Below are 25,812 nucleotides of genomic sequence, written 5' to 3'. Positions count from 1 at the left end.
TCTACATCTGGGTCAGCTGCAGCATCTCCCAATGGTTCCCATAGCACGTCCATCTGGAATCATAGGCACACACCCTAAAGGGCTAGAGACTTTGCATGGAAATATACCTTTGAAGAAACAGAGTATAATAGTGTCATATGTATAAAATGTGAAAAACAAATTCCTGGAGGCATATCTCGTTTGAAGTACCACCTTGCTGGTATAGAAATGCGTGACAGAAGGGTTTGTGATGCAACTACAGAGGAAATAAAAGGGAGATGATTGCTTTGCTTAGTGCCCAAGAAGAGAATAAGTTGAAAAGGGAAAGGGCAAAATTGGCCATGAGGGCATCCATTTACGAATCACAAGATATGTTTCCTTTTAAGAATCATTTATTATTTTCTAATCACAACTAACGATTGTGCTAAAACAATTATCATGATTCATAATGAAATGATGTGGGTTGTAACCAGGTATCCTAATCACCCTTGATGAAGAAAAAGAAGCACTTGAGGGGATAGTGGGCTCTTTTTGTGGCTCACGGATCCGCGCACAGAACACACCTACCTGTGGCAAGTCCTTAAGCTCAGGTTCCACATCCGCTGGTTCTAGTAGACCACAAAACTCTTCTATTGATGGTTATTTTGTGCATAGACACACACCTAGAGCACAACCATCATTGGAGGGTATTGGATGGAACCGTGATGTGCATGAGCAACTTGACATTCAATGTGCTGATTTTTAGTTTTTTAACAAGCTCTCCTTCAATGTTGCAGCAAGTCCATATTTTCTGAATTTTGTGACTGGTTGTATGGTAGCGGGAAAGGGCTACAAGACACCTACTCTTGTAGCCTTGAGTGGGAGGTTAGTTCACTTGTTTCAAACTTTAATACTTTTACAGTTTTACAATTTACTTATTTTTGTTGAAAGTAATTTTTATTAATCAAAGTTGTGTACTTAAAGTTAATCTCATTTTTATTTTGTGCTTGTAGATTGTTGAAAGATGTTTTCTAGGGGTAAAGATGTGGTTGACAAGCAAAAGTTACAATGGAAACAGTATGGCTGCACCATACTTTTAGATGGATGGATGGATGGAAGAAACTATACCATCATCAACTTTTTAGTTTCTTGCAAGGATCAAGTAGTCTTTCTTAAATCCTTAGATACCTTAGACAAAATAAAGACAACTGAGACTTTGGCTCTAATGCTAGAGAATGTTGTGATGGAGGTTGGCGCTGAAATGTGGTGCAAATCATAACCGACAATGTAGCGGCATACATGGCAGCGGGTAGGATCTTACAAGAAAAGCATAACACACTCTTTTGGTCTCCTTGTGTAGTGCATATTATTGACCTTGTTTTGGAGGATATAGGGAAATTGGATTGGGTGAAACTGGTTCTAGAGGAAGCAAGGAAGATAACAAAATATATCTACAATCACCCTTGGGTCCTTCGCTTGATGAGAGACTACACTGAAGATAAGGAGCTGGTTACACCCACAGTCACAAGATTTGCAACAATTTGTTTAACATTGCAAAGTGTTCTTCATCATATGAATCCTTTGAGGTAGATGTTTGTGTCCAAAATGGCTGCAGTCAAGTTATTCAAAGAAGGTCGATGGACATAGTGTTGCACGCATTGTGTTTGACATCCAGTTTTTTGATCAAGCTTAAAAAATTGTGGAGGTAACTTGGAAACTTCAAAATTTGATTTTTTTTTTTGGTACTTATTAATCAAGTCTTTCATTATTAATTTATAACCCTACTCTCTGATTAATAATTGTTTTCTACTTTTCAATTGTAGGTGGTGAAGCCCTTGGTTAGAGTTCTCCACTTGGTAGATGGGGAACAAACCCTAATGGGGTCCCTTTATGAGGCCATGGATAGGGCAAAAGAGGCTATAAGAAATAAGTACAGGGGAGAGAGCCAAAAATTCCATCCCATATGGGATATGATTGATAAGAGATGGAGCAATCAGCTCCACCAACCCATTCATGCAGTGAGGTATTTCCTCAACCCTTGTTACCGCTTCTCTATCATATGCGGATCCCAATGGAGAGGTCATGGAGGGCTTTAGTGAATGCATGCAGAGGATGGTACTTGACATTGCGGTGAGAGACCTCATTGTGGCTGACATGGAAGTGTATCAAAATGCAACAAGCAAACTACTCTCCTCAGCCTTGGCAAAGAGAGACAGACACACTCAGACCCCAAGTACAATATTTGGAATTTGGAGTCTCTCACATGCATGATAAGTAGATAAATACTAAGCTACAAAAACTTGTCCTCGTCTTGCTTTCTAACTTTTTAATATTTATCTTGCAAATGCTTGGTGGCGAAATTGGGGTGGTAATGTCCCAAATCTGCAAAAGCTTGCTCTTCACATCTTATGTCAGCCTTGTAGCTCATCCAGTTGTTAGCGTAATTAGAGCTTGTTCGAATCCATTTACACAAAGAAGAGGAACAAGTTGGCACAAAAACACCTAAATGACCTTGTCTTTGTGCATTATAACCTCAAGTTGCGCATAAGAAAGGTAATGTCAGCAACAACTAAGCCACTTGATCTGGATGACATGTATGAGTTGGAAAGGGAGGCTATAGAGGAGGGTGGCTTTGCAGTGGGGCTAGATGACATTCAAGAGGAGGGTAGTGAGAGTGAGGACAATGACAATGAGCACAATGATAATGAGGATGAGGAGTCATTGCCAAGGCCAACACCAGCACTACCACAGACGACTGCTATGGCTAGAGCTGCTAGACCCCCCTCCGCACCCCCCCACCCTCTCCCATAGTTTTTACTAGAACTACTGGGAAGGGGAAGAGGAAACTGTAGACTAGTTTCATATTGAACTTGACATTTGTATTTACTTCAAAGTTTAGAGTCTTTGACTACATTGGCATTCCACATGAGGATGCAATTTTGTTACTTATTGCTTATATATATATATATATCAGCTTGTTTGGTTTGTTTACTCATTTACTGACTCAATACATGCATCTACTTATTGAATTTTGTGAAAAAAATGCATTTTTAATCAAATTAAAGTCTTTTTAAAAATTCTCAAGAAGTTGCCGATTTCTCTCCAATATTTGTTGAAAAAGAAAATTTGGCCTCGTCGAGAAGTGGCAGAGAACGAGAATTTGAACTATGACATATACTAACTTGCATAGTTAATGAGAATAACAATGAAAAATAATATACCAATAGGAAGAAAATAGCCCAAATTACATTGAACGGACTTCTCATTTCCTTGAGAACAAGTAATATGGATTTTTATAACACATGTAACAAAAACGCCCCACCGAAATTTCCCAGATAACATAGATTCTGGCAATTTGCAATAAAAAGGGTATAGAACTACATCTATGATGTTTGACACCAAATGGGTTCCAATCTACATTTATGATTTATGGCTACTGATAGAGATACTTAACTTGATTCTGAATTTAATACATTTAGGTTTAGATGTTTATTTGATGTTGCACAACTATTGGAATGATTGTAAACAACTTTTGAATCTTGTGCCCTGTCAATATGCATGTATATAATGCATATTATATGTCTGCATGCACATGCACAAAATATTACACATACCATAGTTATAAACCACACAATCCATTGTTGGAATAATGCCCTAGGAATTTGTGATATGAGACGACTAGAGATAATATTAGAAAATTACATGTATTACATATGTGACATAGTATAGGATGATTGTGCATGGCATTATATGATGTTCTTATGTAGTAAGTATGGTTAGCTGGTAAGAGGTTCTTTTGAAGACACATTTTGGTTATACAAGTATTGACTTAGTAGGCGATGTGAGCTTCCTACCTTTGGAAATGGAAGCGAATGCCAATCCGCAGGTGGAAGCCATGTGGGTACTACCCAAATACGACCCCCATGCATTCGGATGGCACCTTGTGGCTTCTAGGTGCTTCTAAAAGCCTCTTTGAGCCCAAAAGGAAAAAAATGGCCCAAAAAAATCACTTTTAGCCACTTAAATTGAATTAGACATGCAAATATGATTTTTTAATTCTTTCTTTTTTTGCTGCTAAACTCTAAAACGGCCCTAAAAGAGGTCATTCAATCATTGTTCATGTCATTTTGTTAGCCGCTAGTCTCTCTTCTCATTTGGTCTCCATTTTGGAATTTTGAAGGCAAGGTGATTATTTTCGAAGTAGCATACTATCAAGTACTTTAATTTTTGATATTTCTTTAATTTCTTTGTACATACATATACATATACATACATAAATACATACACACACACACACACACATACCCAAGCGCATGCACATACATATGTATATATGCATCCAAACACATCTGCGTCCCCCAAAAAAAAAAATCACGCATCCATGAACCCGATTCTTGCATCTACATCCGAACCGATTCCACATATACCCACATGCATGCACACCCATATGTATTTACGCATCCAAACGCATCTGCGTCCCCCCCAAAAAAAATCACACACCCGATTCTCGTATCTACATCCGAACCTGAATCGGTAACTAAGGGTATCCATAATCGCTGGTCTTGATGTATCATTTCAGGCTTCCATTCTCTCTTATGACCACTATGTTATTGTTGTGTTTGTAACTTTGTATGATGGAATATTATAAGAGGACTAAGGGTGTTTTCTCTAAAACTGATGCACTTGTATATTCTTGAGTGATCTCTATAGTGTTAATGGTATTTGTGTTTATTTATTTTGAAAGATGGCCTACTTTGTTGCATCATGGGTGCCATGCATGTGAGAGCCATAATATGCTTCAATATCAGAGAAACTAGAAATAGGGGCTAGAAGTAAGGTGAAAAGTGTTGAGCATTAAATGGAAGTCTACCCCTATTCAAGATGTTGGGGTGTAAATTATAATATAGGCCGTCCCTTACACAAATGGAAGGGTTATGGAGGTATAAAGTGAGTATTTCCTAATGAAGCACCATTATTCATCAAAAAATGCAAAGCTTTGTGGGATCTAACGTGTAAAAAGCTATTCTCATAGACCCCTTCACTGCTTAGTTTTAGATATTTCATCCCAGTATTCCTCACCATTGTTCTAAAGGACCCTTATCACAAATAACTTAGCAATTCCGTACTTATAGGTCTTGTGGAAGAATGCATTGCATTACGAGGAATAAATTTACATTACTGAAAACATTGTATTGGTCGATCTCTACTTTGTTTTCCTTGTGCGTCTAAATGGGTTTCTGTAATCTTAATTCAATACTAGATTAAATATTAAGCCTACAACATGTATTAGTGATGTTTCTCTTTTTCTCTTTACAAATCTTGGTAAAACAAATTTCAGATAAAAGTTGATATGGTAAAGTACGTAAATTACTATGTTCTGAAAGGTAGCTTAAAAATTTCATATATCTACCATATTTTCCACGTGTAACTTCCTTCCTTCTTTCTAGCCTGTCTATAATTTATAAGTAGCCAGCAAGAAAGTTGACCCTATTGTCTGGTTATGTTTCCCCACTTATGTTCAAAGGAGCGGATGTTTCCAACACAAGGACTGCTCAACATGGCAAGGATCTACAAAATTATATTTAGCTAACCAGTATCCATTACAGTTTGAGATGCAGGTACAAAGCAAAACTTTACGAAGATGGCTATAGCATTCATATTGGGGCAACTTGTTGTGTATAAAATAGACAGAGCTGCTCATATTATTTTGGGGTAGAGATTCACTATAACTGTTATATTGTATCTATTGTACTTCAAAAACTTCCTTTTTTATTGAATGCTACAACATGCATGCTTCAAAAAAATGCCATACAGTGTAGGATACTTGTAGTTGTGAATACAGGTTATGGAAAAAGAACAAATGAAATTTTTACCACTGTATGAAAAGCAAACAAGTCATCAGATAATGCCAACTCGCATCGATTTGCATAAACAAATTCAAATGATGTACAAATTAAGTCAACAAAATGTTGCAGAAGTGAGTATTGGCATTAGTATAGAGCAGAATTTAACATGAACATACAGTGAAAACCAGAGAAGATAAAAATATATTAATATTAAATTATTTTCTAAAATCTCAAGAATTATTTTGTAAGGAAATGATTACTAACCTTTGACAAACGAAGACCAGTCACAAAAGTATCACCCTCAGAATTTTTATCATATAATATCTCCCTGCAACCCCATCTAAAGTGAAACCTGAGAAGCAAATACAACAAGGAAAATGGATGGAATAAAAATCAAGTACAGTGAAAATGAAGCTTCCTCGAGATAGTATAGGTTAAAACATCCTTGGCATAACTGAACTAGAGCGATTTTATCTGCAATTGGTACTTACCTACCACCTCTTTCTGTTATGTACTTCTTAATAGGAGCACTTAAATACAAGTCAGGAGATCCCTTAAGCATGCGCAATAATGATGCTTCTGTCTTAATAGCAAATAGAACAAATATTGTAAGCATACAACGGGCACTGATATTATCACAATCAATAAACCCTAGTGCATAAGCAACAGGGTCCCACATTCTCTGAATGCTCTTACGGGTGCCTCCATGCGACATAAACCATTCAGAGAAACTCACCTGAAAGCTCAAACAACAATAAAGTGTTATTATGTCAAACAAAAGTGACAAGTTCTTGATGGGGTGATAAAATGAACAAATTAATATTCTGAAACAATGCATATGTGATGACTATAGATTAAATGTATAAGGCTCAAAACATATCAAAATAGATACAAAGGTAGCAGCAGATATAACCAGATTCATGAATCCTAGACAAATACAACCAAATAAAGCTTTCAGATTATATTTCAAATCTTAAAAATCACAGAAGCAATTGTATAAATAAGTAAACTCTCGATCTTGCTATTACTTATTATAATCTATCATTCAATAATTGCTTTGTGATTTGTTACTTTCCATCCAAGGCACTTCATTACCAAACATGAGTGAAGAATTGGAAGATAGTGAAGGTTAGAACTTGGATGGAATAAGGACAACTAGAATTTATTTTGCACCAAGGTTAGGAAAAAAACACGTTGTCCAAATATTTTGATGGGTCCTACAAACCAATTTTGTTTAAAGGACACATTAAACTCATCACATTATTCTTACTCACAGGTGATATTAAATAGATTGTTGTAAATTCAAGAGACTAAATGGAATCTATCTAAAATTAAGAAAGAATTAAATTAAAATAATGTACTCAAATAACTTAAGTACATATAAGAGTCAAAAGACAATGAGTTAAAATAGTGAAGTACTAGAGTAAGAAAAAGGCCAAAGAGATTCTAGAACTATAATTAAAACAATGTAAACATAACCAAAATAGGATGTCAACACCATCATGTTTGGATCAAAGCTCTAAGTGGAAGGAGAACCAAAAACATCATTCTCCACTACAACAAAAGGTCCAAGTCAAGGCGCAAATAAGAGAATGTCCATGTCTAGGGAGTTGAATGGGGCAATCCATTAGAGCTCACTAGTGTTGATGCGAGTTTTGTATCACTTACATAACATATTAGGATTTGAATATTCGATATGGGATATCAAACAGACAATTCCTTTCTTGAAAAGTTATTGCTCCTGGGATACGAGAATAACTCCAATGTTCATTACACATGTGGATACTCGCTCAGTTTATCGATGTGATTTGCTGGTAATCACGTAGGCGGCCTTATGTTGTTCATTCAAGGATGACTTGGGCTTTGGTAGGATGAAGGTGATGGCGGTTTGGTTTGTGAAATATGTGGGGGTAGATAATGTTGATGGTGGTGATGATGGAGGATGTGTCTGCCAATGATGATGTTGATGGGAAAGCGGTGGTGGTGGAAGGTGAATGGATGTGTTCTGATACTTGACTTCTCTAACTTCCTTCTCTAAGCTTCGACTACCCAGCTACTCACTATTCTACTCCTACTCCTATGAATGGAAGGTTAGCAAATGGACGGGGATCGAATCTAATGAAGGCTAACCAGCGGCCCCACCTCCATAGATGCAATGATTCTAAGGAAAATGAACTAGTTTACCACACAAGGCTTCCCAACCAGCCGCTAGGATGCTAGTGGTCTAGTATTGATCCCTATCAAACATCTACCAATGCTACCATACAACTATCCATCTACTTTAACCTCACTTAAACAACTTCAAATGCAACCAACTTTAACAACTTGAAAGGAAATCTAACTATGTGGAAGTAGAAAACATGCAATAACACCCAATGTTCTTAATCACCATGCAAGTCACAACAATGAAGAAGAGAACGATTTTGGTATTATTTTAGCAACAATTTCTCCAACACTTTACAAATGAGGGCAAATGGCCTTTTATAGGGGTCAAAAATACAATGGACGGTGGAGATCAAAATAAGATCAATGGTCCAAATTGGATCCTAAAAACCCTAATTAGGGTTGCCACCCCATCGGCCAATGAGAAGTTGCCACCTCGTCAATGGACCAATGAAAAAAGTTTAAAAGTGGCAACCAATGAGAAAGCACCAAAATGGTGGCCAATCAGAAATAGACACTTGCCCTATTCTAGAAGAAAGAGAAATTTGCCACTTGGGCTTACATCAAATGACCTTCTAATATAACTCTTCCCTTTTCTTTCATTTTCTTAGCTAAGGCAATGAACTTAGCTAGCCTTTCATTAACTTCTTCTATAGGAGGACAAGGTGTGTGCTTCACCTTGAATTCCACTAACTTCACCACGCTGCTTGTTGCTTGTAGTATCCTTTCATGGTCCTTCTCATATTCTTTCGCAAATCCAATAAAAACATTGAGAGAGGAAGGGGTGCCCAAATGCTTTTTCTTGATAGCAACCTTTCCTAACTCATCCAACCTCAATCCAAAATCTGTCTCATTGACATCCTCTTCTCTAATATCCTCAAAATCAAGCGCCATCCCAACGTCGCTCATCATGGTTGAAATGGAAGTGTCGACGCTTGGGCTGTGATGTGCAACTGCCCTCTGTATATTCTTTGCCAAGGGGAAATGTCCTTCCTTTAGTCTGTCCTTCATCCGTATCATGTCCACTGCACCAATATTGGTGTTGATTATTCACTTCATTTTTGAGAAGGGTGTTTTGGGCATCATATCCTCTTTGTCTTTCTTAGTGTTTTTCCGCTTGGGATTCTTACTTGCACTAACATGCTCCATACTCGTCACCCTATTATGAGATCGTAGAGTGGTGGACCAGAAGGCAAGTAGAACCAAGGGAAGCAATCCTTAGATTAGAATGAAAGAAGGATATCAGCTTAAGGTCCCCTTTCAACTCTAAATGATTAAAATTCACCTTAACCAATAATCGTATAGCAACTTTTCAAAATTAGGACTAGACCTCAAGAACTTCAAATCCACTTGCAAATCAGAATTTTAAACGCTTGAAACTGTCCACCATTTGTCTACAAAATTCAGACCTTGATCTCAATATTTGCCAAATAAAATCGCCCAATTTTAGGGCAGAAATCGCAGCCTTTCAAAAAAATCAGAATTTTGTCTTCCACAAATTTCGGCTCCCACAAAATTCGCCAAGCAAGAAGAGTGCAGATCTGCTCTTGCAAAATCGCCAACACCTTGAGAAGGAGAAGTGAGAAGTGAGGAGGAAATGGGAGAGAGGCCTCCTCTTATACCCAACTTTCTTAATCCCTCCAAGCTGGCCGACTTGGACCCTGGAAGCAAGAAAAACAATAATTAATGCAAAATTATGGCCCACAATTAAATACTTAACCAAAATTTAATTTTGCCAAAAGGAAAATTGCCAATTAGTTATAAATTGCAAAAGGAAATTAAATGGTGCCTTGGAGATGTTAAATATTTCCATTTAATGAGGATTTAGTAATTAATACGTCATTAAAATTGGATTTTGGCTAACCAAAAGCCATTTTCCAATATTAAATTACCAATTTCATTAAAGGAAAAAGTTTTCAAGGCAATTTTAATCTATTAAAGCCAATTGTTTTTGCAATTTTCTCCAAATTGATTTTGCTAGGCTATTTAGACTTTTTTTTTACCAAAATAAAATAAAATTGCCTCTAGGGTCAAAAATCGATTTTTGCAATTTAGCCTCATTTCTACAAAATTAAAATTTTCACGAAAGAAAAATTTAAGATTTTCCAAAACTCAAGTCTAACAAAATTTCTTCTTTTGAAAGATTATTTAAATTTACACAATTATATCTAGATTTTTAAAAGAAAATGTCTAAGTACAAATCTACAACTTTATCCTGCCAAATGTTGCTTGTTGAATTTTGCCTGGCCTAAGGATGAAATTGGTTGCTCTGGAAAATCAAGCGAAACCAGGTGAAAATAAGCTAAGTCTCTCCCATTGGCCTAATGGTGCCAAGGCTCAAAAATTCTCAAAAAATCAAAATTGTTGGGCAATCCAAAAATTTGCCGAGGCGATTAAAAAAAGGGCGTCCCCAAAGTTTTGGGGCAATGGTGTGAGAACCTCACAACAACTAGTACTGATATAGATTGAATTCAACCCACCCATATAAAACTACCATCTAATCTACAAGTAGATTTCTCAAGATATAAGGCAATATGAATTTGAAATATTGCTTGACCTATTTTTCTAGAATAAAGTCAGCCAAACATGAGAGTGGCTACCTTATTATCTAACAAAGAATGTATATATCTCAAGTTAAATTTATAAAATAATGTCATATTGAAGAGACCACAATTGTTCTCTATAATATTTTTCATTGAAATGAATAAATATTAAAACCATTAGTTAAAATGTACAATCATAATTCTCAAAAAATATAGACAGCATAGAACCATGCCCCAAAATCATTTTGGGAAAACTGGGAAATAGAGAGAAGTAAATAGCCCCAAAATTGGAAACAACTGACATGGCCTCACAATAGAAACACCCATCACATCATGAGTTCACAACCAACATATAAGAAACAATGCAACTAAGGAGCAAAATCAAGTCCGATTTCACATAGGATTCTTGCCTAGTGACATTATTCCACTTTCCACCTAGCAAATCTTTACAATCATCCACATGCTCCTAGCTAGTGAGAGAAACTTCCCCTTTCTCATGATTTGCTTATAATTGGCTCTACATGATCCTCAACTATGATTTACTATGAGAAAAATGCAATAATTTACCTAATCCAAAGGGCCCGAAAACCATGCCATTGAAAGGATACAAGATATTGATAAGGAGTTAGTGACCGCCAACATTAACTACCAAGAAGTCGAGCCCGACCAAAAGGCTACATAATCAATGGTGGAAGAAAAGGAGGGGTGCCTCTATAACGTCTATGAGAATCACTGCAAGCCTACACCACTTGACTCAACAAAGGGATAAGGCAATGACTTGGTCAACAAAGTGGTGCTTGAGGTGCAACATCTCTAGACATTTCTTGATTATTGAGGGAGCACCCCTTGCACTACGGCTATGAAACTGACCCAAAAATGCAAAGTTTCTATTTTCTAAGTACAAGAAAAAAAGAATATAATATTAATGCATGCCATAGCTGGGCGAACTCTCTGGAAAAATTTGGCCCCGTCAACTAGAAGGACATTGTGCAAAGTAAAAAGCTCAAGATTGTAAAGTCCAAAAAAGTCATGGTTGCCACGTATTTTGCATACAAACACAAAACCAAAAGAAATGCAGAAGGGTTTCTAGTTGCCCAAAAAAAAAAAATCTTGGTTTAGAGACATCAAGATGTATCAAATGGATGCCAATAGGAAGGCCCTATTGTATCATACACCAAGAAAAACGAGCAACTTTGGACTCCGCAACTACTTTCCACACAATTTGAATAGGCTTGGCCCAAATTAAATTAATAGAATCAAAATACCACATGTTATTTTATTTTTGAATCATGAAAAGATGTGGAGAATGCCATTCATATCTATTCTAAAGGGTGTACTTGAGAAAAGGAGTATCAACACACCATTCTTAGTCCTTCCATCAAGGCTTAATGGAATATGTTTCTGTTTTAATATGTCACTTTTCATGACAACACAAAATAGAATAATGGATGACGAAATTCTCTCATCAAATTTGCAGAGAAAACTATCTTATTTAATTTACTCTAAAATCTAAAGGAAAAACAAGCTTGCTAATATGAACATTGTACAATCTGTTCTTTGGGGTTTTGCATAAAGATAAAATTAGTAAGTTGACTTGACTTGTATGTTTCGATCTTAGAGGTTAGAGGCTTAGAGCACAAGAATTTGAAGAACTCATATCTCACTAATGAAATTTCTGAATTGCCAACAGCTCAAAGAGTCAAATGTGAACAAGAATAATATCCAAGAACTGAAAAAAAGATCCTTTGGAATCATATCAACAATTTGATTTGGAAAATATAACATCCACACAGAATAACAACATAGAGAATAAAGATGAAACAATTAATTGTTCTCTAGACATTCAAAGCTACTTAATAACCATAAACATTGTAGTCACACAAAGTTAACATAGATCTTCCTTATTGATTGACTTCTTTGAATGATTGCAACAAGGAATTTTCTAACTTTGAATCGAAATATTAACAGCCTAAGAAAAATTCAATTTGTCATTCACTGCACACAAACTCTTAAATAATTTAATCTGACCTCAAACTTAAAAGACAATTTTTGTAACATAATTATAAATCCACTCTCATTTACTCTGTTAAACTAGATCATGAAGCTCTAACTTACGACAGGGAAGCACTTCATGAAAGGGTATTTTCTTTTGCTGGTGTGACGCAATCCTCCCCAAAGCAGGTTCATTTTCATGGTTAGTCCTCAAAAAAAAATAACAAGTGACAGGCTAACAAAATTGGGGAATGGCTGAACCAAAGTTCCATGACTCGCCACGAATTGTGCAGGCAGTCTGGGCCGAGTTTTTACAACTCGACACAGGTCATGGAATATGATATATAATTTCACGTGTATGTAATCATATTAATCTAAGTTGCCGGTTTGGATTCGAGTTCATAGTCGGGTTCATGATTCGTTCAATTTTTGGGGAGATGGGTTCAGGTTTGTTTTGGTTCGTACATACAAAAACATATGTTTTTTTTTTAAATAAAAAAAAATTATGCATGTGTATGTTTCGCAACAACAAATAAGTCCATACACCATTATGCTAATAGTAAAGCAACATAGCAAAATACAACACCATATCTATGTTTCTGTTCAATAGAATGTCAATTGCATCATTTAGCCATGCATACAACATGATACACTTTGCTTGGTCACATGCATAGAACATATTACCAGAGCAAGGTGACAGTTTGACAATGAAAAGAATCATCAGAAGATAGGTGCAATTATCTGGACTTTTATTTTGTATTTGTTAAAAGATCTCTAGCCAAGTTAGATCAAAAGTTAAGCTTCAAATATTAAAGCCCTGGATTCAAAGATATCATAGCTTTTTGAAAGAGATTCCTCTATAGTTGTCAATTTGGATTTCCAAAGTAAGCAAGTTTTCTTTTCCATTCACAAAAGACATATAAACTATCCTTTTTGGCCTTTTTAGTGTTCACTTTTAGGGTTGGAGGGTTGAATAGACCAAATCAGGCAACAAAACACTTTTTAGTCAAAAAAAATTGTTTTGGGACCAAGTTTGGCCTGGGTTAGGCTGCAGGGCAATAAATTCTTCCAAATTCTGCCCAGGTTCCTCTGAAATAAATTGTGGCAAATTTGTGGCTTTGCAGACAAATTTGGGGCAAATTTGACAAGGACCAGACTTTGTACAGAGTTGAACCAGATTTTGACGGTTGCTGGAGAGAATCTCAAAACTTAGATAATAATATATAATTTTAAGGGGTTTTTCATTTTGCTGAGGCGTTGTCAAGTTGTAGCCAAATCACAAGTTGAGTCGGCCTTGCCAAGCCTGAGTTTGGGAACTCTGGGCTGAACCATTCGATAATGCAATGTGTGCAAAGATGCTAGAAGCAATAGGCCACTTGCTTCTCCAATGCGACTTGCAAATGATGGAGTCATAACAAATAAGAATGGCAAGTTCCAGTTCCAAATTCAATAAATGAATTTTTGCAGGCTGGTCATGTTTATATCTGAATTCTTTTTTTTGTTCAATATGGAAAATATCCACATTTCTGTAAAGTTGGCATATTTGGTGGGAGAGACATCAAAACTTTTAGAAAGGAGAAAAACTCATTTGAATTAGGTTTTTGGAAAATTGAGAAGGAAATATCAGAAACAGTCAATTCTTATGAGGCAAGAACAAAAAATTCCTCTAATTTCTCCTCTTGGGATTCCAAAATAATCTCTTCTTGGCCTCAGATCTGCCCTTCGCAGGTAGTTTCATGAATGGTAAAACAAATAAAATAGATAGAAAACCACAACAAAATAATGCTTAGATTAATCTTCTTTTTACAAATTCTGAAGGCCCCAAGCTACTAGAGGCATCAACCCTTAATTCAATTTAAGAGCACCAAACCATAGAATGCACCAACTCCCACTCCTGGATTTGTGGGCACTGACCTGCTAGTATGAAGCACTCTTCTAGAATCTGGTATGAATTCGATCAACAATCTGCAATAATTCTGATTATAAATCTGCCGCAAATTGATTGCAGATCTTGGCAAAAATCTGATGACAAATCTACTATGAGATTTGTATTGTTTAGTTTTCTTTAAACTTTAAGTTTTTAACTTTAAGTGAGTTGCAATAAAGCCACCTTAGTGGCAAGTGTTTCCTTTTTATTGTTTAGTTTTCTTTTTAGTTTTTAGCTTGAGGTGAGTTGTAATTTTTATCCATCTGGTTAGTTCTACGATCTCTATATAAGGAGATGAACCTCTTTGTAATCATATCTAGTTAATTGACAGAATAATATTTAGATTTTTCAAAAAGTGAAATTTTATCCTTATTATTTGGTTTATTATTTTTAAAATCTTATCTTATTCTTTAATCCTAACTACCCCAAATAAAATCCTTTAAAATTATTCGATATTTTATCTCAAATAAAATCCTGTTTTAACATTTTATCATCTTATCATCTAAAGTCCATCTTCTTGCTTTTAGAATCTAAAATAATACTTGAATTTTTTTAAAAGAAGAAAAAAAATTATTATCTGACTTTTTTGAGGCAAAAGATCAAAGACCCATACTTTAAACTAATAAGCAAAAAGGTTTAAAACAGTTCAGATTTTACCAAGTGAATAATTCTTCCAAAATAAAGCCTAAAAAATCTTCCAACTTCTACTTCCAGAAACATATACCCCAATTCCCCTTACTGTTAAATACAGTACCTATAGTTAAAACAGGAACCCACAATCTATGCTATATATATCCCATAATGGCTGAGACATCTATAATTCTATCCAAGACCCACAAAAATGAGCCATATTAATCTCATAATGGCTGAGACAAATTTATACTGCTGTAAAAGAAAAACACTGGAATGCAAGATTCGTCACCAAGAGATTGTCAATGGTCTCTCTACCAGTAGCCTCATAACCTGACACCCTCTAAAATTCAGCACCAGCAACCACCACTTATGTTTTCCTTTGACATTCTGCATTGAGGCTGAGTCCAGATCCATTGATTGATCCTGGACAAAGTGGAACATAGTATTGCCTGATAGGAGGACCCTCTGATGAGAAACAAACTTCTTGAAAGCCGATGTTGTTTGTTGGCAAGACTTCCGATAGCTCCTTTCTGAAGTATTAATTTTCTGGGTTTTTATCCCTGAGGGTGATAAAGGCTTCTGAGAGAACATGATATCAGAGCCTGAGAAATGCACCTTAAAATCCTTTCACACATGCCTCGAATCACCTCATTGAGTTGTAATCCACTGCACCAAATGCCACTTCAATTTCCAAATACCTTCTTCGTAATGCTTACTATCACACATGGACTCCATCCTCATCCCTTAAGCTTGGTAATCACAGGAAACTCAGCATACAATGCTCATGTACTCAATAGTCATCTCCCTCCATACCCTACATCTGAAACCTGCTATATTCAAATTTCAAATTTGATTGCCACTAGCATTGCATATTCCACCCAATTTCAATGCCCTTTTGGCCCATTCTATCTACTCTCTAAGTCTATTAGCAAACACCAAGGGATTCTCTTCTTTAATTATATTCAGTACTTCAAAAAGCTTCATATTCATGAGACCCTTCATCAAGCTGTACTGCCTGGTTAGAAAGCCAATCTGCCAATTGATTTGCTTCTCTATAACAATGACCAGTAGAAGGAATAGGATTCAAATCTTGGGACGAGTTTCCATGTGTCCCCAAGGATGTATTGTAGTTCCCAATTCACTACCTTTCAAGAAATAGATCCTACCATATAATCTGTGAATCACCCTCAATATACGAGTTCTTTACACCCAATTGAATGGCCATTTTTATTATCCGATTTTAATACGATTACTACATTTATTTATTTATTTTTAATTTTCCATGTAATACCCATCAATGCAAGCTATTGATATCTACAGCAATTGCTGATTTTGTGAACACATTTGCATGATCCATTTTAAGCAAGTGGTACACACCTTGGGCATGATAATTATGCTTTATTTATTTTGGCTTTGATTTGCGTTTGAATCTTGTAATTAATTTTGGTCTCGCTGTCTTATTTCAGCTTTGTGGACTCTAATAAGATTCCGATTTGATTATGATGTCAACTCATTTAATATGTTAATTCTTCAACGTACTTGTTTAATTTGTTTCTGATAGCTTATACAATGTGTTTGAAACTTTGATGTGACTGTTGTAATTTCAATCATCAAAAACCATGTGTTTTCATGTATTCATGCTATGCATTATTACATAACAGGGAAAAATAACTGGTTTTTTTTTCCTTAGTAGACTATCTATACCATCGAGGTGGAAATTTTCCAAAAATGTAATAAATTGCAAAATCTTCTTACTCTCAGAGCCAAGTATTTCCCTGAAATATCAAATTGAGAAAAATGGTTAAATAATATTTTGAGTGGAAAGTTGCTAGATTTTCCAAGATTTTTGGTCTAAAAAATTAGGGTTTCTGGATTTTTCAAGTATTTGCGGCAACTATATCCTGATTCTGACATAACCCTGACCCAAAAATATTTCCAAAATTGAAAAAATCTTTTAGTTTTCTGTGTTGTTGCTGAAAAGGATTTTTGCTGTTATGACTGCTTTCCTTTGGTCAACTTTCTTTGCCACTGAACGACAGGCACTTCAACTGTAATCATAGTAATAATTTAATTTTATCTTTTTCTTTTTAATTTGTTGCTTATACACAATCTTTTCTAATGGAAAACTTTTTTGCAAGAATTAATGTAGCTTTTAATAATGAAGAAAACATTGATTTTCAGAATGCCTGGAATTTTCTTTTCTTTTGCTTGATTTCAATCTCCCAAACAAAGATAAGATATATACAAATAAATTATTAGGGTCAATCTTTACTTACACTATCTAGCCTGCGTATATCATCCATGGCGCCATCTGGATCAATAAGTGCACGAACCACAGGACTTGTAGCAAGTGCAAGTGCATTTGCTGCTTTATCAAAATTCTGCAGTTATGCAATAAAATGTTTTACTGATAAGTCAACAAATAAGGTTTACTAAAAGAAAAACATTTAGATACCAAGTGATGCTAATCGATAGATATCCAAATAAACAGATACATTAAATTTAGTATCATCTAAACACAAGATGATGCACCGACTAAACCTTGATTCTTGTGTCCACTTCAAAAATTATGCAATAGAGAACTCAATAAAGCACTAACTCAAGCCCTAAGTCTCTCTCACATTTGATCATCGGTATTGTTCAATATAAGTCTTCAATAACCTCAGAACTCAATAGAGTCATAGACAGTATCATTAAAATTAATAAACCAATAGAAATAATAAAGTATGACTATAAGATCCAATGAAAAAAAATCTCCTTGTTATACTAAAAAATAAGAAACTATTCACCATATCTGGAAGGCTAACAAGCTAGCCTACAAACAACTAGCACCAAGAGTCAGAATGAATTTGTTTATCTATGAAAATCACATGCAAGGTTCAGCAACAATCTTCCCAGATAAATCAATCTAAACAATTAATAAGCATGTAGCTCCTTGAAATTTCTCAATGACGGAATAAGATGACTAAAAATAAAATAAAATCTACTGTACGATCAAATTATTTATTAAAAAATGACAAGGCGAGACGAGAATATACATATCAAAAAGAACAATTTGTCAAGGACAACCAGCCCTGGGAAGGAGTCATGTCATGGCTTAGAACATTGACCATAGTAACCCACTTGAAGGAGAGATGGAGTCCAGATTAGACTTCTGAAATTGACATTGTACAATAAAATGGCACATCTCATGACTAATGAGCTTTGCAACAATATATGCTATGGACATAAGACGCCTAGAAGTAGAAACCCTAGAGTCCCCTCATAACTGACACTCAACTTAGAGATGTTACTGCTCACTCTCTAATATAAATGTCTTCCTTCTCAGTTCAACCCAGATCTGAAATATCAGAAAAGAAGATGTTTATTTAAGCCAACAAAAAAGTGATCCCTTCACTAACCACTTCCAAAAAAATACAATAATGCATCTGAGTGATATATGCCAAACCAGCATTCAACATTTTTTGTGCGTTGACATTCTCTAGATCTTGAAGTTTGATCTTTGTTACCTTGTTTAATGAACTCTTTTTTTCTAGGCAAACAATCTAAAGTGGATATATTAGGCACTCCCCTAATTATTGTACTTTGGCATGCTGATAGCCTTGTATTTCCATTTACCGTTTACAGTCAATTGAATACGTAAATATATTTTCATTCCAATTTTCTATTCCATTGGAAAGCTTAAGCTTTATCTCTACTAACAATAAAGACTATAACTCTAATGAAGGTACTTACTAGAAGCTGATTAGTTGTTAGGAATGCCTTAATACCATGTAGAGGTGCTCCTGTAAGAAATCGAAAATCGAGCTCTGCAAAAACACATATTGTTTCATGGAAAACAATGTAATAATGTTAAAAAACCAAGCGCAAACTGCAATGATCAGTTGCCATAGCTATTTAAATGTTTTGAGCATATTCTAACTTAAACCGAAGTAGGGATATTTAATGCATAAATTAATCACAATATCTTGAATTCACCCTAGTTTGAACTACTTAGGGTTCTGCAATAAATCTAAAGAATTTGAGCATAGTACCCCCAATATTTCCACCCTTATTGATAAAAGTATGAGTATGCTCCTTCACTAGTAAGTTCTCATCAGCACCTACCTACAGTAAGAGCAGAAAAGCCAACAAAATAAGGAAAATTAAATACTCAAACCTTATCTGCAGAATCAAATCTCTCTAAATTTGCTTCACCTGCACCTTAGATAAACAAGGATCCAAAAGAGATGCATGTTCAGTGGAGAGACATTTATGATTTTAGGGAAATGCAGGGTATGAAGGAGAGATGTGTATATTAAAATCTGAGATGACAAATACAGTAATTCTCACACTAAGTTATCTGAATATGAAGATCAAAGCTCAAAGAAATCCTATTAAAGTCCACAAAAGCCCAAACTTGGTGAATGGAACTGCAAAGTTCAGATTAAGAAATAATCGGCAAGGGAGTATCAACAAAAAGATAAAACTTGTGAAAAACGAAGAGACAATAAGAAAGCTAAACAAACAGTGTTTTAATATTAAAAAAACAAGTAGAATCGAAATTACTAAAAGGTAAACCTAAAATCTAAGAGCTAAGAATCAATAACAGAGTATATCTCTATCAATAAACCCCACACCAGAAGATAAAATCATAAAACTAGCTAAGAATATAAAAGAAAATTATTTCTTTCTCTTTCTTCAACACTCAAGTCAATGTTCCTATCCAAACTAAGAATTGCCATCAAAAAAGCTTATCTAGCATGCAAGTTTCTTATAAAAAAACATGATCTTTCATCATTCTTAAACATTCAAATCAATATTCCTATTAATAAAGGGCCAAAGACCATAAATATGAGGGGCATAACAAAATTCATTACAATTTTCTCACTGTCACTGGGAAAACTATTAGTATGAGCATTTTCCAAAATCATCATTGAATTTATCCTTCCAAAACCAAGGAGTGATCTTCAAGAGAAAATGTGACTTCTCAATCTTACAAAAATTTTGAACAGTGTTTGTATACTTGACATATCATGCAAAGTATTTCAGAAGGTCTAGATTTAAACTAAGCAAGTACTATTAGCCATGCTTTAGAAATTTTATATAAAATATCATAGCCTTGTTGTGAAACCATTAGCAGCACTGTAGTGACTCGAAAACATATATAAAAAGATGTTTTGAACATTTTACATAATGTAACATGAAGAAAGTTACCAACCTTTTTCATTAAACGGAAGAGGTTATTATAGCAACCAAAAAACACATGAAGACCCATCTCGACATGATTTCCATTTTTATCCACATATGATCCTACTTTTCCACCGATGAAAGGCCGTGATTCATAAATATCTACCTGTATAATTTGATTGACAATGCATACAGTTAATTTCATTAAGCTTAACAATTAAACTTACCAATATAACAGTGCCACTATATAAAGATAACAGCAATGGCCTGCTCTCACATATATAATATCCTTAAAGTTACACTAAACCACATGCTAGTTTGGCTAATCCAAGCAACTATCCTTGGACCACCTAGTGCTATAATAGTATGCCTTTTCCAGGATTTTTACTAGAATTCTCTAGACTTTTGACATGTGAAAGAAGAAATGCATCCATCTATTGATTCAAGATCAGCAAAGATAATAAATGATCAACCTTGATTATTACATAAAAGAAATAAAGGCCTAGCCTTTGTCATAATAGTGGCATTTTCTAGATTCAATAACATAACCTATTCCTTTTATTCTACTTGTATAGAGTTATCTATTTAATGAAATTTTGATCAAATCCTGGTTTGTTGTTCCTCGAACTGATAGGTAAAAAGCTGTGGTCCAGAAACCATTTAACAACATAGCTTCATTTCAATCCAATATATGCTGAAAATATGTACCATGTTCCTACATACAAAAAACATTAAGAAAATTTCAGGTACAAACCTCATGTCCCTGGTCCAAAAGCTCGACTGCAGTTGACATTCCTGCAAGCCCCGAACCAATTATTGCCACTTTCAATTTAGGACCTTCATACTTCTGTGGCTCAGAAGGAAACAATCCTTTAGGAGCTGCGACACAAGACCAAATCTTAGAGCAAAAACAATTTCAAACTTGGTCAAATGGGATAAGCTCAAGTGGTAAAACGTGGAGAGCTTTTTAGAAAAACCCTGGGTGAAATAATTAAGAGAATAAGTATTGCAATGATATGAATGAATTTTAATCAAGTTCACAAGGCACGTGTATCACAAATCTTATACCTATCTGTTGAAAGGGTTTTGACTTTGAGTCTATTCTTAAGGTCTCCATATACCTGGCCTGGAATGCCATTGCAGGCCAGGCACTCCTTTATGAACTGTTTCAGTGTTTCACTGCTTATGTAATACAGAAAACACATATCTAGGCACTTTTTGATGAAATGTTTTTCTGTGTTTACTGCCTTTGAATAAACACATCCTCTCTCCCCATTCCTTCTCGAGTGTCACCCTACTACCCATCTTACACTTAAATTTCTGTGAACTAGTGTTTGTGTCTGGAATTAGATAACATAATCGACCCGAATGTGAAATTGAATAACATAATTCACCCAACTCATTCGGTGTGAATTAGTGTGGTTCTATGTGAAACTAGGTGAAATATTACATCCAGCAGGCTCCTGAAACATGGTGAAAGTGTCAGGTTCAAAACCCTGTCAACATGGATCATGCCATCTGGACCAGAAAATATACAAGGAGCATTTACCAAATTTAAAAATAGTAACAATAAGCACACTAAATGGGTATCGCTTACCCCTTAGCATAGTCTAGTAGAGGTTTTCCGTAGTGGATGAATGTTACTGAATCCATGCCCGTGGATCAGCACTGTTTTCGATCAATACTTTAACACCCCTTCAGAATTATAAATTCTTAACATGGTAATTTATATTCACTACTGGAAAACCTTACCCGGAGAAACGCAAATACAAATTTAAAGCTCAATTGGGTAAACACAAGCTGATGCAAAATATATTTAGCATGTGCAACCAGGGAAAAGCCTAAGAACTTCGACAAATCATTGGGTATAGTAAAGAGGAAGAGCTTACCTTTCCTGCTCATATCTGAGACATTGGATTTCAAACTGCACCTTACATTAACACTTCTGCATCTACTTCTCGGCAAGTCCCTCAAACGCTGGCAAAATGAAGTCCCCAGCATTTGCTTGGAAGGGTGAACATGAACTGTAGCCATGATGATATCACCTTGACTGTTGTTGCCTTCAATGCAAATGCTACTGGAAATGCCCACAAACGAATGTATTAATGGTGAGTAGGGGAATATTCAGTCTGGTGTCTGAAATTTGTATTCGGCGGAAGCAAGGGAAGATGCCTTTTTGGCTTGTGCCACCACTAAACTCTAATGGGCCGGTCGGGTCTATCCTTCCTATCATATATATGTCTTATGCAAATTAAATTGAGACACGTCAAACCCATATAATATTTTCTCATTCTTATTCCCCTGGTTCAACGTACTCCACTTATAAAAGCGAGTGATAATTCACTTCTGATTTTATCCCTGAAGTTGACTCGTTGCAGACCATTTTATAGCTACCTAAAAGTTTATGTGCAGGAAAAATTGTCCGAGCCGGCCTGTCAAAAGGATTTTTTTTGTTCTGGCTGTTATTTACTTAAATAAGGTAAAATTTATGTAAAATTTATGTAAAATTTGATAGTGAGTCCGAAATCGTACCTTTAGACTAATATAATGTTTTTTTATTTTAATTATATATTATATAGCAAAAAAATTTAAGTTGAGTCTATTGTCAATAAAATTAAATTGATTCTAATATTTAGAGTGATATATATCATATTTTTTCTATTAAATATAAAAGAGGTCAATTAGAAAATATGACAATTAGTCATTCCAAAATTTATATAGTCATTTACTTCCATCTAGCATCTAATAATCATGTCAAATTATAGGACCATATGCAGTTTTATAAATATTTACAATATGATTGTATAGTCCTAAACATTTATCACTCATTAATTTGGAAGCTCTAGGACCTATTAGGCCCCCTATTAGTGCTCTTCTTGATTTTCCATGCTCATCTTCTCCTTTTCCTCTAAAATTTGAAATGCTTTTCAAACCCTACAAAATTTACCTCGAAATTAACCCTTTCAAGTATAGATCAGACCTCATTAAACCTATATCTCGAGGATTTAATTTTGGTGAGTTTTAGGGCCATGAAAAGTATTTTCTTTTTTCCACCTAGTGGAGTCAACCTTCATGAAAATTAAACCTGAAATCAATTTAAAACAAGGCTTCCTCTTTTTATTTTCACATCCACTCTCTAATAATCCATCTACAAGCAAGCTATTGTGTATTCAAGGAGTTCAAGGAAGCAAGAGAGCATTAATTGAAAGCATTCCATCCATCCATCCATAAAGCATTTTCATCCATAGATCTAGCTTCTTTCTTCATCTGAGAGAAATGAGTTGGTCAAGGGAGGAGATCTACATCCAATCTTCATTATGTATTCCCCTTTATTCAAGCATATTAAACATACATACATCTACGATCTATGATTTGTGAAAGTGTTAGTCTATTACATTAGTGAAAATATCATATATTCTGCATTCCAACCATTCAACATACAAGTAAGTGCACATCCTTGTAGGTATAATGAACATAGATCCATCCACAAGGGTTTGATAAGCAAGGTAATATTTATATTTTATTTGGTTTTACATGCTTTACTTATCTCATTATAAGGTTGATTCTCATAAAGGGGCTTGACCAAGGCAAGCCCCTTTCCCCTAACAATCTCCCTTTTTCTTGTCCATAGGTGCAAATTCATAGAGTTTCAAGTTGGAAATGCAATTACAGTCACAGTCCTGAGAACTTTAGATTTTGCCCTCTCTTCGGTCTCTATTGTTATAGATTGAGCCATATTTGAGCTATATTGGTATAGGTCGAACCAAGTTTGACCAATTCCTACAATAGCTATATTTTTACAGCAAAAAGGTTCAGCTCTCAAGTTTCCAAATCCTACTTTATTTCCAATTTCAGTACAATCTAACAGGGTTCCTATGCCTCTAAAGTTGTTTCCTCTACTAACCCTTAAGGTGAGTACATCTCTCTCTTTCTTTCTTGGAAATTGATTTGATACAATAGATATATGATATCTTGTGGTCTATCAATTCATGAGTGTTTGTTTTGGCTTACTTTACTTCTATCCATTTACACCTTTCTTTCTATACATTAAATGGAAACAAACACAAAGGGATCCTAAAATTGAAACTTTCTATTAGGTGTGGGTCTTGCATTAGCATCCCTACATCCACTTGGGTTATGTCAATCTGACTTTCACCTAAAAGGGGGGCTACATTTTAGGACCCTCCATGTTTTTCCAAATGTATTAGGTATAGAGTGGGAGTCTATCATTGATAACCATTTTACACCATATATTTTTGATGAACTCAACTCATAACATTTCCATTCTAATTTCGTGTTATATTTTCTTCTCTCTATATCTCTTTTATTGTATTATATGCATCTAGTTAGATCATAGTTTATACCTTTTGATTGGGTAGTTAGATCTTCTTTATGTGAGTTTACTTTGTTTTGGTTATATCATTTGCATTCAAATATAAGTTCTACTTTGTATTCATTGTGATACCTTCTATTTACACATTGTATTGCATCTTCCTTTCCTTTCATTCATTTGTGTATAACCTTTGTCACTTTGAGTTCAACCTATAGTATTCTAGTTAGAAGAAGTCATAGACTCATGGGTTCTTTTGATGTTGAACCCTCCTTTCTTAGGAATCTTAATGAAACCAACATCCACCTAATGATATCAGTCCTCTCATAGAGAGTAGATCTTCTCATTCTTATCATGACAAAGATGGGTCATTAACTATCCTCCCTCTTGAGTCCAAAATCTTACCTATGAATTTGAAAAGTTAGAGCACTGGCTAACTCAAGAAAATCACAATCTTAACACTCTTTTCATTGTAGAAGGCTAAGGAAACTCACACATAGTGATGAACATGGTCTTAACCTCTTAGCATTTCCCATATTACTTATTCAAATGTTAAGTCCATGATAAAATGTGCTCAAGAATTAGGTTATGTCCCACCTTCTACAAGTGTTGATATTTATTTGCCTATTTCTACTTATATTCCTAGTATCTCAACCTATGCTCAACCTCTCATCACCATTTCAAATCAAGATTCCAACCCTCCACATGTGAGTCTCCTTAATCTTTTTTTGTCTTCTCTTCCTACAAATGTTCCATGTGTTTCATTTCCTTCATTTATGTCTTCTTACCATAGTGTACCTTTTCATATTCAATTCTTCCTTTTAACAATATTCCTAACATGATTCATGCTTCTTCAAACATTATTTTTGCTTCAAATAACTTTCCAAACATTTATAATGTTTTTCCTCCTATCATTTATTTGGTTGCTTATACTATTATCTTTTCTCAAACTGTGTCCTCTTTGCAACAACAATATGCTTAATTGACTCAATCCATGTCCAATATTCCTACTTGTCATATTGCTAGTCATTTGTCCTTGGATATTATCTCATTTGTTAACCACAAAGTATTAAGATTCCAAACTTATATTGGCAAAGGAAATCCTACGGCTTATGTCAAAACTTTTCAAACCTTGTGTGGTGATTTCTCTCACAACTGTAGATTCATGACAAAGTTGATCACTAGGAGGTTTTGAGACAAGGTTTTGTAACAATTTTATTTTCCTCCTCATTCTATTGGTTTCCTTAACAA

General features: G+C 35.0%; 1 protein-coding gene across 2 annotated transcripts in view; it reads right to left on the bottom strand.

Moving 5' to 3' along the window:
- The window catches only part of ZDS (zeta-carotene desaturase), an 87,535-nt gene extending 65,100 nt beyond the window's left edge, over positions 1-22,435 (bottom strand). For both annotated transcript variants that reach the window (XM_089826439.1, XM_089826438.1), the window contains exons 1-8: positions 22,121-22,435; positions 20,986-21,110; positions 20,263-20,397; positions 19,097-19,169; positions 18,798-18,871; positions 17,339-17,443; positions 6,296-6,540; positions 6,069-6,156 (exon numbers count right to left, since the gene is read on the bottom strand). In XM_089826439.1, the coding sequence (XP_089682565.1) occupies positions 6,069-6,156; positions 6,296-6,540; positions 17,339-17,443; positions 18,798-18,871; positions 19,097-19,169; positions 20,263-20,397; positions 20,986-21,110; positions 22,121-22,265 (990 nt within the window). In that variant the 5' untranslated portion in view covers positions 22,266-22,435. The remainder of the gene's footprint in view (positions 1-6,068; positions 6,157-6,295; positions 6,541-17,338; positions 17,444-18,797; positions 18,872-19,096; positions 19,170-20,262; positions 20,398-20,985; positions 21,111-22,120) is intronic.
- Positions 22,436-25,812: the final 3,377 nt, after the last annotated feature.

The sequence above is a fragment of the Cupressus sempervirens genome, chromosome 4 (genome assembly GCF_028749045.1).
Source record: "Cupressus sempervirens isolate cs-2001-9-10 chromosome 4, ASM2874904v1, whole genome shotgun sequence".
NCBI classification, from domain to species: domain Eukaryota; kingdom Viridiplantae; phylum Streptophyta; class Pinopsida; order Cupressales; family Cupressaceae; genus Cupressus; species Cupressus sempervirens.
The sequence above is the reverse complement of the archived record's forward strand: the minus strand, read 5'-3'. Positions and strand labels throughout refer to the sequence as shown.